The sequence below is a fragment of the Sylvia atricapilla genome, chromosome 6 (genome assembly GCF_009819655.1).
Source record: "Sylvia atricapilla isolate bSylAtr1 chromosome 6, bSylAtr1.pri, whole genome shotgun sequence".
Lineage (NCBI taxonomy): Eukaryota > Metazoa > Chordata > Aves > Passeriformes > Sylviidae > Sylvia > Sylvia atricapilla.
The window spans coordinates 18,877,896-18,894,691 of NC_089145.1; the positions used below are offsets into that span (position 1 = coordinate 18,877,896).

At 36.8% G+C, this 16,796-nt stretch overlaps 1 protein-coding gene across 3 annotated transcripts in view; it reads right to left on the reverse strand.

Annotated features, from left to right (window-relative positions):
* APIP (APAF1 interacting protein) overlaps positions 1–16,796 on the reverse strand; it is a 529,312-nt gene that overhangs the window by 511,913 nt on the left and 603 nt on the right. For 2 of the 3 annotated variants that reach the window (XM_066321028.1, XM_066321029.1), the window contains exons 2-8: positions 14,914–15,014; positions 11,985–12,033; positions 10,551–10,668; positions 9,395–9,530; positions 6,632–6,799; positions 5,970–6,092; positions 4,402–4,824 (exon numbers count right to left, since the gene is read on the reverse strand). In XM_066321028.1, the coding sequence (XP_066177125.1) occupies positions 5,993–6,092; positions 6,632–6,799; positions 9,395–9,530; positions 10,551–10,668; positions 11,985–12,033; positions 14,914–15,014 (672 nt within the window). In that variant the 3' untranslated portion in view covers positions 4,402–4,824; positions 5,970–5,992. Of the gene's footprint in view, positions 1–4,401; positions 4,825–5,969; positions 6,093–6,631; positions 6,800–9,394; positions 9,531–10,550; positions 10,669–11,984; positions 12,034–14,913; positions 15,015–16,796 lie in introns of those variants that run through there. The other variant, XR_010743805.1, reaches the window with a different exon arrangement.

Here is a 16,796-nt window from a genome sequence, read left to right on the forward strand (position 1 = left end):
AAAATTTTGCAAACAGACAATAACAGGACATGCCCAGATATGTCAGGGATGTAGCAGATGAATCAGGAAAGAGATGTTTGCTAACACAAAAATATTCCTGGGTTTGAAAGTTCAACCAGAATGCAAATGGTACTAAGTATACATTTGGTTTCAAAGACTGTAAGGAAAAGACCAGAAGAAAGAAAATCTTACAGAAAAGCAGGATTAAAACCGAATAAAACACGGAAATTAGACAAAGCATAAAGACAAAAGAAATGAAATCATCCATGTTAAGTGCCCAGCAACCTGTTGAGCCCAGGTAATGTGCAGTCATCATTCACACGTATTCCTTACTGCAGTGTTCCCAGGAACTGCCCTGAAATGGTGTCTGGGTAACCTGCTTTGTCTGGAGAACAGGAACTAAAAAATGACATTATAAAACAGATGTTTCATCTGGAAAGAGAGTGCTCATATCTTTTGGGAAGGGAGGGGTTGGAGTCACAAAACTTGTGCTGTGTTACTTTTGGTAGTATTAATGTACATTGAAGTAAGCAGGACAGCTCAGCTCCTGATTTCTCGAGTTTGTAAATTCCTTCTAGGTGAAATCAAGTTACGTAACTTTTTTCTTAACTACAAGTTTCAAGTATGGAAAAAAAAATACCAGTTAGGTATTTGAGATCAAACTGGGATACAGCAGTGATAAATTGGCAGTTTGCACTCAAGGTGACTCCTTCTGTTTTTTTCTTCTTTACTCCTGATTGAAATAAAGACACCTACATCCTTGGAGTTAAGAGGGGAGCCTAATGAAACTAATCCCCTAACTTTCCAATGGGATTTAGGGTAGTATCTGATTCATTCAAGGTCTTTTGAAACTCCCATCAAAGTGAACTGTTCAAGGCATGACCTTATGGTAACAGTTCAGTCAGCCACAAATCTAGACTTCCAGCTCTTTAAGTATAAGACCTATTCTTCCTTCTATATCCAGTATATTCTGTTTGTAATAACCAGAAATTACCATTAGAGAAATTGAAGCTAATCTGAGGCTCATTAAGGAGCAAGAATTTATGCTTAACTACTTAAATAAATTCTTGTTGATCTGGTTTCTGGAGATTAACCTGTAATTTTATCTGTCATAGATGGGAGAAACTTGCTAGTCCAACAGCAAGAGTTAAACAACCCAACACACATTTTTAAGTACAGAGAGATTGTTTGTCGATGCTACTCAGAGTATATGAACTTCCATGATTGCCCATCCAGACAAACATACTCAATCCATTTTTTTGTACTGAGCATTAGGCAGTCATTGGTTTTCTTTGACTGCTCTAGCCAAAAACTAGCAGATGCTAGATTAAGTCTGAAGACTATAGAAAAATTAAAAAATTTAATATTTGGAATTGCTTTTGATTTTAATAGATTAAAATCCTAAGAAATGGGCAATGGCTGTGGTTCCACTAGAGGTTTCACCTCTAAAATAATTTTGCAATGATCCACTCAGTACATGCTGAAATCCCTGCACTAATATTTAGCAAAAACACAACCTTGTGCTAATCAAGTCAGCCAAAAGCCAGATTTTATTTACCATCCATTATACGCAGCAAAACCTTGAGCACTACCAGGGCAACTGCCTGAGAGCTCTTTTGCAGACTCAGGGACCCAGAAATTCACTCTTTTAAAAATCAGGTCAGGCAGCATTCTTTTGGAGTAACATTAAGACTTTAACATTAAGCCAACTTGAAATTTAAGAAAATGTCCAGCTCCATGAAGGCTTAGATTATTTGGTAGAAAAGTGCAATCACAGGCTCCTCTATGTGCTGTTTCAAAAGTATGTCTCGGCTCATAGGGCTGTCCTTGGACAGAACTTGGCTCTGCAAGGCACAATTTCTATTTCATCTAACAGGTAGGAAAACAAAACAAAACCAAAGCCTGCAAGGGTTCACCTCCCCTTAGAACAAAACTTAGATACAAATATGAACTGGCTTGAAAAATGAAGCATTTTTGAGGTTTTTAAACTATTTTGAAATCAGGAAGGATTAATAGCAAACTATATATTTTCTTCTACTCCTCAGTATGATAGTAATCCAAGTAGAATGTTCAAGGGATCTTTTTTCCAATTTTCTATCTTCTGTAAAATAGTAAAAAAAATTGTTACAAACCTGTTTACCAAAATGCACGGCAAAAAAACCCAAAACAATTTAGAGGAAGGCTACTGGTATATTTGTAATGTTCTACTAGTCAGTGGGCTCTTTTTAACGTTAATTTTTAAATTTTAATTTCAGAGTTGAAGACAATGCCAATTGTTCATGCATTGCAGGATTCACAACAGAACATATATTGGCATCATAACTGCTTACAGTAAGTTAAGAGTTCTATCTCTTCAACATTTCAAGATCCTGTATTCTGCAGTTTTATTTCCTTCTTGGAAAGCAAGCAGGATGTTTGCTAGGAAGTTACTTTTATTGAGAAATGCTAGAACTTACTTAGCTTTTTGGATGAGCCGTTTAAATGGGAATTATGTCATTTTGCCACAAGCCTATCTGGTGATACTAAACCTAGATAATCAGCTTTGATGGAGATCAAGTCTTTGCTGCAAACATAGAAAAATACCTAACTGTCTTATAAGCCTACTATTCACATCAGGAAAAGAGATAAACTTAAAAATTATGTGAGTTAGGAAGCTTTGAATCGTATAAGACATTTTCCTATTTTTGTTCTACATAATTGGAGCTGAACGGCAAGAGCTTTCTGAGCACTTCAGAAAACAAGAATCATTTCACAGGATTATGAAGCCACCAAAGTTGTGAAGGAATTAATTTCTGTGATGAGGGTTCAATTGAGAAGATATGAGAAGGGTGCATTTAATCCATTTCCAAACACCTGAATGGGACTCTGAATCCTGTATGAAAGAACTTAACTACTACTGTAGAAGTGTGATGATTTACAGATTTTAGAAAGGCTACAGAGTGGCAAATTGTAGCTGCACGAGCAAGTGAATATTGTAACTAACACAACCCCAGAGGAATATATTTGGCGAAAAATACCTTTCCTCATGAGTGTTCTTTTATGGTTTGCCATTCTATATGCAAAACAAAAAAAACCCATCAAATGCAAAATGTTCTTTATCCTTATGAAACTTCAGTATCATGGAATGATACAATTATTGCCTATTTTGACATCGACATCAGAATACAAAAAAAGTTATTTTTTGCAAAAATCAGGCAGTTTAAATAAAGAATTAAAGGCCACAATGAATAGATGGCAACTAGATTTCAAGACTAACTGGACTGTCACACGAATAAGTATTTTTATTACTACAACCACAGGGAAGAAAAGCTAAGAGAATTACAGTCTGCTTTTCCTTCAGGTCAGTATTACAGTCTGCTTTCCCTTCTGCTTGCACCTCTCAAGTCTTGAACATGCTTCAGAGATATTTTATGTTTAAGTGAAGCAGCCTGTCCACAGTTACTCTCTGGTCCAAAAATAGCATTTTCACACAAGATCTTACTGCAATCCACATACACTTAGAAGCTGTGGAATCACTGCAAAGACACTGATAAACAAGTGTCTAATAATGAAAAAACACATCAGTAAACATATAGCCAACAACCTGCAGTTACTTAGTGATAATCATTATTTCACAATAACCAAGGTCCCCCTAAGGGTTAAAGGTTGCACACTGCAGGCATTGAGCTATGCACAAGAGGGAAGGGCAAACATGCCTAAGGTACACAAACCACTGACTTTAATTGTCATCCCCAGGAAAAGGGGGAAGTGGTGTCTGCCATCTCTGGCATCTGCCATCTCCCCTTGCCCTGGCTCTGGTTCTTTGGACCCACCTTGGACTTGAGTCAGTGTTTTTACCAGTGGTTTAGTAGGAAATAATTAAAACATTTTTCCCCCGCTCCCACAATAGTTTTATCTTAGGCTGAAGAGTTAATTCACCTTATGGAACCTCAAAAAAAAGTGCCAGAGATGATGGAAGGGGAAGTGGTGGAAATGCATGGCCCCTAGCAGAAAACAGGGTCAGCTGGCACTTAGCTTGTCTCACTTCACCCTTGGGACTGAGGTCTCAACATTCAATTAGAAAGTTGGTCACTCCAGGCTTACACTTGATGCCACCAGTGGGCCATTCCTGATTTTGAAAGAAGTCACTAAGTGTCATAATTATGTGAGACTGTATTTTAATGAGCATTTTGATTAAATCTACCTTGGGGGGGCTAAGCAGAGGTCATAAAAAGCTGTTATTCAAAGTAGTAAGACCCAGAGCAGTCCCTCAATAACAACTACAAAATACATACTCTAAAATCTTCTCATTATAATGACAACTAGGAAAATTTAAAAATACATATGCCACAGGCTTAATTTAAAAAAAATTAAAACCACCCCAAAACATGAACATGGTATGAAGGAATCAACAGTCCAAACAATGCTTTAAACTTTATTTTCTTTTAATTAAGGGGTTCTCCTCACTTTTTTCCCAAAGAATAAAAACTACAATAACTTTCAGAAATGGAGAATTAATTCAAGTTAAATAATGTAGCATTAGAGCAGGATCAACAAATGTAGGTTGTCGCAATATGAGTTTTTAAGGCACAAAACCAAAATGCGACATTTTCAAAGTCTTTTTGCATCTGAATTTTCATTCCTCCTACCGTGGCATTCCACAGGACTAGTAAATTGCAATGATTGTTCAGCAGTTGGAGTTTTTTAAACCCTCTTTTTCTTCTTGGGTACGTTTAACAGTTATATGTTCCTTCTGACATTTGTCAATCAGCTGAGGATCAGCACCCCCTTCTGGCTTCAATAGTGTGGGGTGAAAGCTGGAACTCCCATCATCATGTAAGAAACCTGCACAGGAAAAGCAAAGCAAAAGCAAAAATATTCTAAAACTTCTATTCTAAATAGGCAAAGGAATATTAATGCCACTACAGTAGCCCAACTTATCCAACTTCAGGGGCTGAGGAGTAATGTTAGAATGGTTCTCATGGGCCATGAGGTAGCTCTGTGCAGATGTGGCAGCCTGCGTGTTTTCATCACTGTAGGCAGTGGCAGCACCCTAAATACCTGCTAAGGCAGAGGCCACTGACAGCAAACCTCCTGTCCCACTGCTTCCTCCTCCAAGGTGGGCATAAAGACTGAGGAGCCAAGTCCCTGTCTGTTCTGGGCTCATGTTGCCTGAGCAAGCATTTGTCATTAGTCTATCCTGTGTTATACTACTGCTTTGGTGAAGAAATTCTTTTATAATCACAGTACTGGTACCTTTAAGCTTATATTTTCCAACTCTGAAATGTTATGCTACCACTGTGCTTTGCCTGTACATTAAAATCTGTACATTACTTATGTGAGAACTGTTTCAGGTACCCTTTATGTAAAGTACACCCTGATCTATGGGTTATCTATGGGTTTTAACTTCAAAAATTTCTTACAAAAACTTACAAAACTGATCACTGCTACAGTAGAAAACAAAGTCAATGTGATTTCCTGCATAAGGCAAACAAGTGACACTAATCAGTGAAACTCAAAGGAGTCAAGTCTGCTGAAGTAAAAAAAAACAAATCCTCTAAAACAAACCCATTATATAAATAATATCACTGAGATGGTCTGAAATCAAACCTGATCCTGCAAGCAGAACAAATGTGGGTGCTCAGACATCTCTGCACAGATCAGCTCACTAGGCTCTGGCCTTTTTAGTTCATTGGCTTTTCTGAAAATGCTTGATCTTATTTTGTTTTAAAAAGAAATCACATTCCATGCTGTACATTGGTACTAAATATAGACAACAGACATATCTAGCTATTAATACATATATTTTTTGTTGCATTGTGTGGAAAAGGAGCACTATTTCAGGCATAGAAACAACTGCAGTGGTAATGGAGCAGACTGGGGGAAGATGAGCAGTACTGAAGTTTCCTGACTGGGAAAGCAGACTGAAGTGATGGTGTCATCTGTAGTCTCTCCCTCCAAACAGATCATCCTTACAGATAAATTCACACCTGAATATAAGTGTTGTTGACATTTACAGGATCCCATTTTCTCCTGCTGGATGTTTTGAAGGATCTAGCCCGTGCTGCTTCATCTGCACTGCGATATCAAACAAGTAGTCATAACATTCACACCTAAAATAAATAGGGGAAAAATGCAATGTAAGTAAAGCTCAAGTCTTACCACGTTTCATGAAAATTAGTATTTTCCTTCCTTAAGATTTTATCACCAATGTGACAATCTGACTGGACAGCTCTATTATTGTTTATTTCCAATGCTGTGGAATGGAAAGTGCCATTTTGCCATTATTACCTAATATTGATTTGCCGCATTTCCATCAGCAGATGAGTTAAATTCCAAAAATGGGAGTAGGGAGGGTTGCACAAACAGTACTGGCAGGTGTCATATAAAAGCAGAGATTGCCTGCATGTTTCATATGAAGAGGGACTTGCTGACTTGTCTGAAAGGAAAATGTTGGCAACCCTATCAGCCAGCACTGATATGAAAGGAAAATCAAGCAATGGAATCATGGATAAATCCTTTCCCAAAATCTCCCTATATATGCAGTGAGGCCTTAATCTTCTGAATTACTGTCCATGGGCTGGAAATATCACAGCATTAAGTTCATGAAGATGTTGAGGCAAGAGATAGCATATTCCTGAAGTGTACTCACATCGTTTTGGCTTTTTCCCATGTCTCTCCCCATACATAAACACCATGACGTCTGACCAAGACAGCACAAGAGTCTGGGTATTTTTCCATTGCACGTGCCATTCTCTCCTTGAGATCTTTCTCTTCTGGTGTATTCTCAATAATAGGAACCACTAGGGTATCATCATATCTATAAAAAAAAGCCATGTTCATGTGCTTAGAAAACCCCTGTGCTTGGATGTATGAAGCTTTTCCCTAGGAAAGAGATGATCCTCTGACTGTGTGAAATGTTAAATTCCCAGCACTGGATTTTATGCTTTTTTCTCCTAAGTCATGCTGTATCATAGGAATTCTCAGGAACATCTCTCACTTCCAAACATATATTACGCTGGCAATACCTGAGCTACACTTGAGGCACAAAAAGAAAACAACACTTTAATCTATTAGCTGTAGCTGTTTATTCCCATACCACTTTGTATTTGGGTCCCTTTACAACTTCTTCAAACTTTTCATCCTGTACTGGCATCCATCTACAAGCTTTACCTCAGATTAAATTATTTAAAAGAATCATATCATGAAGACGGAAATGAAGCTGTTTGCTGGAGAGAGAGAAAAAATTAATTTAGGTAGTCCAGAAAGCCCCTGGAAGATTGTCCTGCTAAGGCATATAAATAGAAGGTAGAGTCAACACATGAAAAATAAATTCTCTGCGATGGAGTCATTGGTGGGCCACAAGTGATCTTAAGAGAGCCTGAGAATCCCAGTTCCAAAGACAAGATGATGCACGTTACTCAGTGGAACTTGCCTAAGAGTTTCTTCTGAAGGAGGACTGGGATATTTGGCATTGTTTGAACCTTAATTAACACTAGCAGAAACTTGTTTAAATAGTTTTAATAAGTCCCCAGTTCAGGTTCAGATTTATCATTGAGATCACATAGATATTTCACAAACGGATGCTAGTAGTACTTTCTTTTGTAAAACACAGAAAGAAAGCAATGGTAAAAAAACTCAACACCAGCAGTTTGTATTTTAAATCAAATATTCAGAAGATAAAGTCTCATCCCTTACAGTTCTCAATGCTGACACTTTCTCAAGGAAGGCTATAAAAACAGTGAATGAAGAAAGCAAGGTGGTATTTGAAGCTTTACTTTGACTCTTATAAATTCTGATCACTAAAATTACACTTGGAGTGTTTGTTACTAATGAGACTAATCGAGTTAATCGATTGACTTCCTAGGTTCTGCTTTCTGCTTGGGCTTGGAAACGGCTATAAATACCATAACTGATTCCTAAACAGGACCATAAGCTTTCTATCAAGAACTAATATCTAAAAAATGTCCAGAAGACTGTGAATGAACTAAATATGTGGGATCTCTTTCTTAAATTGAAACATAAGCAGCCCACATTTAGTCAAACCTTGATGTAAAATACCTTGTGACCATCTGACTTTCAAAGTTTACTACTGATCTAATTCTCCATTTATGGTAATCAAAGGTAAACCTAGTCTGAGATCACTGGAGTCATATTTAGGCCAACATATACTTCTGATTATTCTATCTGTAGCATTTTCCTGGACAGATTCCAGAAAATATTTATGTGACTAGAAACAACTTGCAATCCCTTTTTTGAAAAGTTCCGTTTTGTATTTTGAACCCAAGGTCTCACTTTTCTTTTGAATTCAATAGGGAGACTTGTGTGAGGGAAGTCAGTAGAATCAGTCTAGTATGGATGAATATGTGCTTATGAGCCATATAACCTGGAGCTTTGATTTCTTGAGTTTTTCTGGTAAATTAATAAAATGATACAGGAAAACTTGGAGGTATGGAACCCCATAAATACAGTGTTTCCTGACTAATGTTTAGGAGTGCTTGAGAGTTCAAAATGCATATTAAAAAATTGTTGTGGATTTTTTTAAAAACCAGTGTTGTTAGACAATTCAATACAAAGGCTTGTAGTTTACCACATTAAAAATGCACATGCTAATGGTGACAAGAAAGTAAAGTTGGCAAGTCAAGCAAAATGGAATAAAATATGCCTGGGCGTAAAATCACATATGGCTTGCTCCCTTGCCAAAGGGCAATAGTTAGATACAAAAATTAACATCAAAAAGTAGAAAGAATTTAGCATTTCAATTTCTCATCTCCTTGTCACATGTTATATAAATGTTGTTTGCAGATCCCAATTCAACACTCTGTGGGTGGAGACCTCAAAACAAGCCATCACACATAATTTGGAATAACTCAGCACTTACCTCAGAGCTCATCCTTGAAAAGTAATAACATTATCTTTAATGAGCTGTTTATTCTGAATTTTCTTTCAAACTCTGTCAAGTAAATCTGAAATCCTCTACTCTCTTAACATGCCCTAAACTAGCACAGGCAGTGATATGTGAAGTCCACCCAAATGTAGTTTGTACATGCTATATATCCAACCTGGTGTTGGCTGGCTCCAGTTTCAGCTGAATGTTGTACAGATGTGGTAACATCTCAGGATGTAGCTCTTTATTTGGCTTCTTCCTGTAGCTCAACAGACCACAGCAGCCTTGACATTACAAGATTTTGTCTCAGATCTCTTCCATAGGCTTTAGATCTTACAGAAAGCCAGTGGTGACTCATTCATTCCAGAAGTCTTTCTACTTCTTATTCCTAATACTTTATATTATACACATTCAAGTATATAACTCAAAGTATATAAAGTATATATACTCAAGTATATAACTTGTATTTATATTGCTGAAAACAAATGATCAAATATCATGCCTCTTTTCCTAAATATGGAGAAGTACCTGTAATAGCCTCCTGAAGTACACTTCCGGATTCCTTTTATCATCTCCTGATGGGTAATAGAGAACTCACTCCCTGGGTAAAGAAGGGTAGCCATAACAGCAGCCTTGGAATGTGTATGGATCACTGCACCTGCCCCTAAGAACAGAAAAAGAAACTTTAGAATTAATTTTAAAATGTGTCTATGATGAAAATTTTATTTGCATACTTGATTAATTTCCTTTGATTGGTATCTTAGCAAATGGTGATCTGCTGTATGAGAGGAAAAATATATAACAACCTAAATGAAGGTATGAGGCAATTACTCATATATAAGGGATAATTATGGATTGTCTTAGGACACTTGTGTTAACTTTTAGTTAGTGACAAATTCCAGGAGAGACACTACTTGTACACATTCAAGCAGAAACATAACTTGTACATTTCTTTACATTCTGCAACGTCTGAGATACTGTTAATTTTATCAGAGTTCTGAGATTATACAGAATTCCCAATTTGTGAGATGGAAGTTTAAAGCCTTTTATTTTCTTTTTATGTTTTAATTATCTGCTGATTCTCTGAAAAAATATTCATCATTATCTTATTGTGTCATGATGGAAAGATAGGTAAACAATAATTATAATCTACTTATAAAGATGCAGTGTTGCTATTTCTTGAGTACACATGTAAGCTGTTTGTGCAGGAAGAGACTCCTCAAATCCTTTCTAAAATAACAGATGTAAATTTTACACAACATCAAAAGCTCTCTTTTACTGTCTACCTGCAAAAGAAAAGTTTCATACTGTTTTCACCTATTTCTAACTGTTAGAAATGGATGCAGAAGGATTTAAACTGTAATAGCTGAAATGGCAAAACCACTGATATAAAACTGCTGTAATCCTGGGCTTCCCCTGTAACCTACCAGTATTCTGCACTAAAAATCAGTGCTGAAAACATGATCACAGGCATAGCTACAAGAAATTGCAAGTGATACCGACAGGGTGTTACTATGGATTATATCCCACTGTATATATACCTTTGCAAATCAATTTATTTTATAGTTTCATGTTTATTTCACTGTAACTTCTATGTATAAGGAATATGGTACTGAATAGCAATTTTGTAAATGTACATTTACAGTGTTTCAGTCACTGCTGAACTGCAAACATTGCTACATACCTCTCATAGTGTAGGCATTCATAAAAAGAGGCGTGCACTGGCTTTTCTTTAGTTTCTTGTGCAGTGGAGGACCACTGATGTCCTGTTCATTCATGTCACAAACAAACATATCTTCTGGCTGTAAGAAAGAACAAATTATTTTGATCTGTGATAGTTTTGTTTGATATTTGACCTCAAATAGTTTTATTTTCCCTCTAGGGAAACAAATATATACAAACCACGTATTTAATACAGAATGTGATTTTAACTTTATAAAAGTGCTGTAATGCTCCACATTTATTTCGGCTTCTAATAGTACTTACTGACATTGTGTAAAGGAAATTAATATTAGGTATTCTTTTTCCTCAGACTGATGCCATGTAGGTATTTGTAAATCTACAATTTTCTCAGAAAGGAGATAGTGTAGCTCAGTAATAACAATAGATCAAAAGGAAAAGTAGCAACTGATTCAAAATAAGAAACGTAGATGTACTTTTCCTTCCCTACTTAAAAGAATCAGCAAACAACATGAGTTAAACTTAACAATGATACATTTAACTTGTAGAATTACTTCTTTTTAAACTTTGCTTTTAGTAGCTTTACATGAATATTACCTTTGCATCAATTAGCTATTCATAATAGTACAAAGAATTGTTCAGGACAATAATAGAATTCTAATGTTATTTTAAAAATCAGCAGAAAATACAATTGCAGGAGATTTCCTTTCTGAGTGCACTTAATCCTCTGTTACTCTGAACACAGATCAGACCATCGTGGTTATCTCAAACACCTTTGTCTGCCTTAGTTCTCCACATCCCCAGCAAACACTGCTGTGGGACCCCAAGTTTCTATCAGTGAAGAAATTCCTTTCACTCCTCACTTTATTTATCCTCAGATTTATGAGATGACAAATCCTTTCCATGCATTACTCTATTCTGGGGGAATTCCTGCTGTCATAAAATAGGTATTGTTTACTGTTCTCCCCTCCTCTTACATTTTGGGTTTTTTTGGAAAGCAGACAGACAGACAAGGTCACCTTTTCAAGGGGAGAGCCCAGTTATTTACTGAAAATATTAAGACAAATATTTGCAATCACTCAAATGAAAACACACATCGATGAGGTGTTAATGTCTATTTACGTGGGTAACTTGAAACTGTAGCCAGACAGGTACAGCCAACCAAGTCTGACAAAGAATAAAAACAGACTGGAGTAATGCCCCACTCTCACACTGCTTTGTCTTAATTTAAAGCAAGGAGAACATCAAGACTAATCTACACTGGCCACTGAAACACATATTGGCTTCCTGTGATAGTGGAGTACTAGGAGAAATCATCAGTTGTTTCAGTAATGTATAACAAATTTGTAACTTCACATAAGCAAAAATGAATCTCTAAAGAAAGGCACTTCCATCCATCTCAAGATGAGCTCTGAGATAGAAGTGCAGTTTAACACACCTGTATTCTTTCCTTTTGGACTCCTGAAGGAGCGATGTAGATTTCATCCCTAGGAAAAGTTGCAGATGAGAAAAGTCAACAAACACAGTTGAGATGACTGTTCCACTGTACAGGCATTCAAGCTCTTGAGCCACTGAAAAGAAAATACCAAATCTAGACCCTCACAATTTAAAAACTTTCTTGCTCTTTTCCATACACCAACAGGTAGATACTTTTCAAAATAGAACCAAATTGTACAAGGACAAATAAAATCTCTAACTTTCAGGGGTACAAACCCCTGCTTTAAGCTTGACAGATAGCTGAAACACATGTAAGAAGTGCAGCCTTATTTTCCCAACAAAACGAAACAGTCTCTCCCTGCAGTAACTCAATATCAAATTCCTAGAATTCAGAATGAAAATTAAATGAGAAATTGCAAGCAGATACTGATGTGTGACAAGGCAGGTGACAAAACCATTGCATAAAAATCCATGAACTATCTATGAACAGTAATAACTATCTGCAACACTCAATGCTGTAAATACTTTCTTTTTTAACTGTGTAGATTAGGTTTCTAGTGTAGTTCCATGTTTATTTGTGTTGATAAATAGATAGCACTAATTCAGTGCTATGAAATTTATGAAATTAAATGACTGAAATTTAAGTAGAAGTGCGTTAATTCTTGCAGGGACTATATGAACAAAACACTGTAAAAACTGACCGAAACTAAAATGATTTCAAGATGGTACTGCATTTTTCATTATCAGCACAAACCCTCCAACTAGATTCTCTCCCTGAACTGCAATCACTATTTGGCTTCAGCAGTCACGTACTAAATTCAGGAGCACAGAGACATCTAGTGAGTAATTAGTCAAGTTACAGGTACATTTCCTATGGACCATGGGATGTTTGTACTTCTGGACAAGAGAATTGGAGCCAGGGAAAGGTCTGGAGCAGAAGTCTTGTGAGAAGCACCTGAGGGAGCTGGGGGTGTTTAGCCTGGAGAAAAGGAGGCTCAGGGAAGACTTCACTGTTCTCTACAACTGCCTGAAGGCAGGGTGCAGCAAGGTGAGGTTGGTGTCTTCTCCCAGGTAACCAGCAACAGGACAAGAGCAAATGATGTGAATTTGCATCAGGGGAGGTTTAAATAGGATATTAGGAAAAATTTTTCACTGAGAGAGTTACCAAGCATTGGAATGGGCTGCCTAGGAAAGCAGTTGGCTCACCATCTCTGGAAGTTTTTAAAAGACATTTAGGCCTGGTGATTAGGAATGTGGTTTAGTGGAGAACTTGGCAGTGGTAGATTCATGGTTGGACACTCCATGATATTAAGGATTTTTACCACCCTAAACAATACTGTGATTTTTATTCTTCTAGAAATAAAACTCTTAAGATGATGTACTACTCACAGCGTTAAAATGTCTGTGAAGCACAGAAAAATGTGGCTTTGGCATATTTGTAATTTATGATATTCCTGAATTAACACTGCTGGTATTGCATTAATTTAGTCTTGATTCATATGCATGAGCAAGAGGAGAAATCAAGTGGTAAATTCAGTTACTTATGACAGACATAAAATTTTTCTCCAACCAGATTTTTATAGTTTTTAGAACCTAACCAGAAGATCTGGTGACAAAATAGTCTTCAAATACAAGATACCTCACAAAGAATTCTACATCCATTTTTAATATGCTATGCCAAGTCCAAATTGGAATTTTATTTTCTTGATAGTTGATAAGAACTGCACAGTGAGTAGGGTTGATTAAGATCAGCTGGTAAAAACAGTTGATATAATTATATCAATTTTCAACTGTTCTTTTACATTTTCCTTTCTAACAATGCCAAGTAAATAAGTTATAGAACTACTAAAGAAAACTATATTACTATATTAGTGCATTTTCTGATAATGCCATTTATCTTGCCACAACCAATAGGAGCTGCACTGGAATGATAAAGAAAATAGGCTACGTTTAGCTACTGATAACAAATTAGTGCTAGAAAGATCTTCCTGCAGACAACTTTAAAAACAAGAATTTACCCTGTTTTCATTAATCTCATTGTTATTACTGTTGTTGCTTTGCTTGCAAAATCAAGCAGGGAGGTGAAATGATCTGCACAAAGTTCAAACAGCACAAGTATGAGCATTTAGGGCCTTTTATTCATATATATATTTGTAATCCATATTTAAATAGCAATGGCAGGCATGCAAGTATATATCAGAAAAATGACAGGTCAGATACTTCAAGACCCATGTCACAAACTTGTGACTGGGTACAGAACTGCAGGCAATGTGCAAGGCTTTTTGCAGAATGAGGACTTTTTTTCAGTGGCCACTGAGAGGAGCTCTGTTTCCACTAAAAGGATTGGGGATGATGAATACGAGGGAGACAAGCAAATTAAAACACAAAGTGGTGCTTCTCTGTAGGAGATACAGACAAAAAATTGTTGCTGTTACCTGTTGTGATTTCATTACATGTAAAGTATTAGTCTCCTTCAAAATCACCTCAGTAGAACAGCAATTTCTGTCTCAGAGGAAATATCTGGCATGCAAAATGTCCAGGGTGAGACTGATCTTATTTAACCACAGGCATTTGAAAGCTGTGTGCCTGATGTAAGCCACTCTAAATTCAACGGTCATCGAAATGAAAAAGGGGGAACAAACTGTTCTTTAAAGACAATTCATGTACCTTAAACAAAGGTAGGAAAAGGACGGGATAAGGTCGCTCTCTGAAGTTGTCTCTCTCAAGTGAAGGGTCTGCAATGATTCATTCAGACTATTCAGCTCCCTCCTGTATGGTTAAATTTGGCATACTGTTTGTTTCCCCCACTAACTTATTACTCATTGATGACTTGCAAACATTTCTCATGGAACTGAAACGCCCCCACCAACTACTAAACACAGCCAGCCTCTCTCTCACCATCACATTATTTCTCTTCCATCATTACTTACCCATGTTTCAAGCTGATTCCTCCACCAGTTCCTGTTACCCAGCCTAAACCATAAAAGAGTCTACAAAGCTCTGGGATAAGATTCCTTGGATGTAACTCATCCTAAAAAGGAATTAAAAATAAAATAAATGTACGAGAAACCATCAGAAACACCTCAAACCTAAGTATTTAAGCTCTCAAACTGAGTTAAAAGGATTAGACCTTTCACACTGCAGCAAAATGGCCTAATTTATGCCAGTGAACTTTTAACTACAAAATAATTGTGTATTTACACAATACCCTTTATGCTCTGCCAGGGACAGCACAAACAAACAAAACCTCCAAAAAAGGTGCATGCCTGACTATCCTTCACAGGAAAGGTCCCATCCAAAATTTATTCAAGTGCAGTGGCCCATAGATATTACACCAGCAGGGTTATGTAATGGACTATTGCACAAAAAAAAAAGGGAAAATAAATGCAACTAACATTATCTATTTTTAAAAGCTTGACTAATAGTTTTCCTATTACATCAGCTTTTATGTAGATTTATTTTGCTTGATTTTCAAATTTCAGTAGATTTTATTAGTCAATACATATTTTTAAACAACATTCAAAAACACCACAGAAAATACATGCAAATTATTTTATGAACTTTACATTCCTACATTTTTAGAACACAAAGTTACTTTACAGGCAGTTTAGTCAGAAGGCAAATTGCATTATTTTAATATTTCTTTAGAAGGAAAAAAAATCTTGTACTTTTCTATATTCCATTGTTTATTACATTAATATCTATATCTGTATATTAGCCAAAGGTATCTCTGGTGTCAGAAGTAACATTTCTACCTACATTACCACAGTAAAACAGCTGCTTTTATGGTGCGCCTTTTTTATAGGATTCTTTTTTTTTTTTTTTAGTGCAGTAACCAGAAGCTTTAAAAGTTTTTCTTAAATGACAAATGATTAGCTGCTTTACTGCTCACGTTGGTCATTAAGCCCATCAAATAATATTTCCAAGAAAAATATTTTGTTTAGCAGCAAGAATCCACATTTGGGGGGAGTATTTTGTCAACACCACAGAACAGAGAGAACCAAAGCAAAAGCAGCCCACAGCAAAAATGGTAGGCAGGTGGTTACTTGGTGCCAATACCTTTGCTGAAATGTTTAGAAGGAAGTATTTCCAGGTGGTGCTGGACTTGGAGAACTAAGGGAGGGGAGGCAGCATGGAATAGGAACATGAGGCAGTGGTTCTAAGACACAAGATTGGGAAGGCGAATGACTGGAGATGGCAGCCTGGGGAATGTTTGACAAGGTTCAGAATCTCCTACTTTAACCTCATCTTTACAACCTCCAATGGCAGTGAGTCACAAGATTTGATCTCTCTTTCCAAAGATCACGGACATGCAGAGGATGGTCTTCCCTTTCACCTCTGTGGCAATGTTTTATGTATTAGAACAACTCAATCTGCTGCTCTTTTTTTTTTTTTTTACTTTGTTTTATTTATGATGAACTAAATTCTTTCCCTCTTTCCTGACAGGCCACATTATCTAGGCCGCTGATACCTCTCATGTCCCTGCCATCAGTTCATGCTGGTTTGAATCATGGGCTGGTTTCTCCACCAGTGTCACTTACAAACTGGAGAAGTGCTCTCAGCCTTGTCCAAGTGATGCTTCCATATGCCCAATGTTTACTGTGTTTGATGAAACACAGTACTGCCAGCTCATGTTCTGGCTGTGATGATATATAAACCCTCAATCAAAGACCAATTCAGAAAAACCACAAGAAAAACAAGCCCAAATAACCCCAGTTAACATAAAAAAGAGCCGTGAGTCCCGTAGCTGCAGCCAGACGGACAGCTGGCAACATTCTGGAAACTGTACTAAATTTTGTAACATGTTTATATA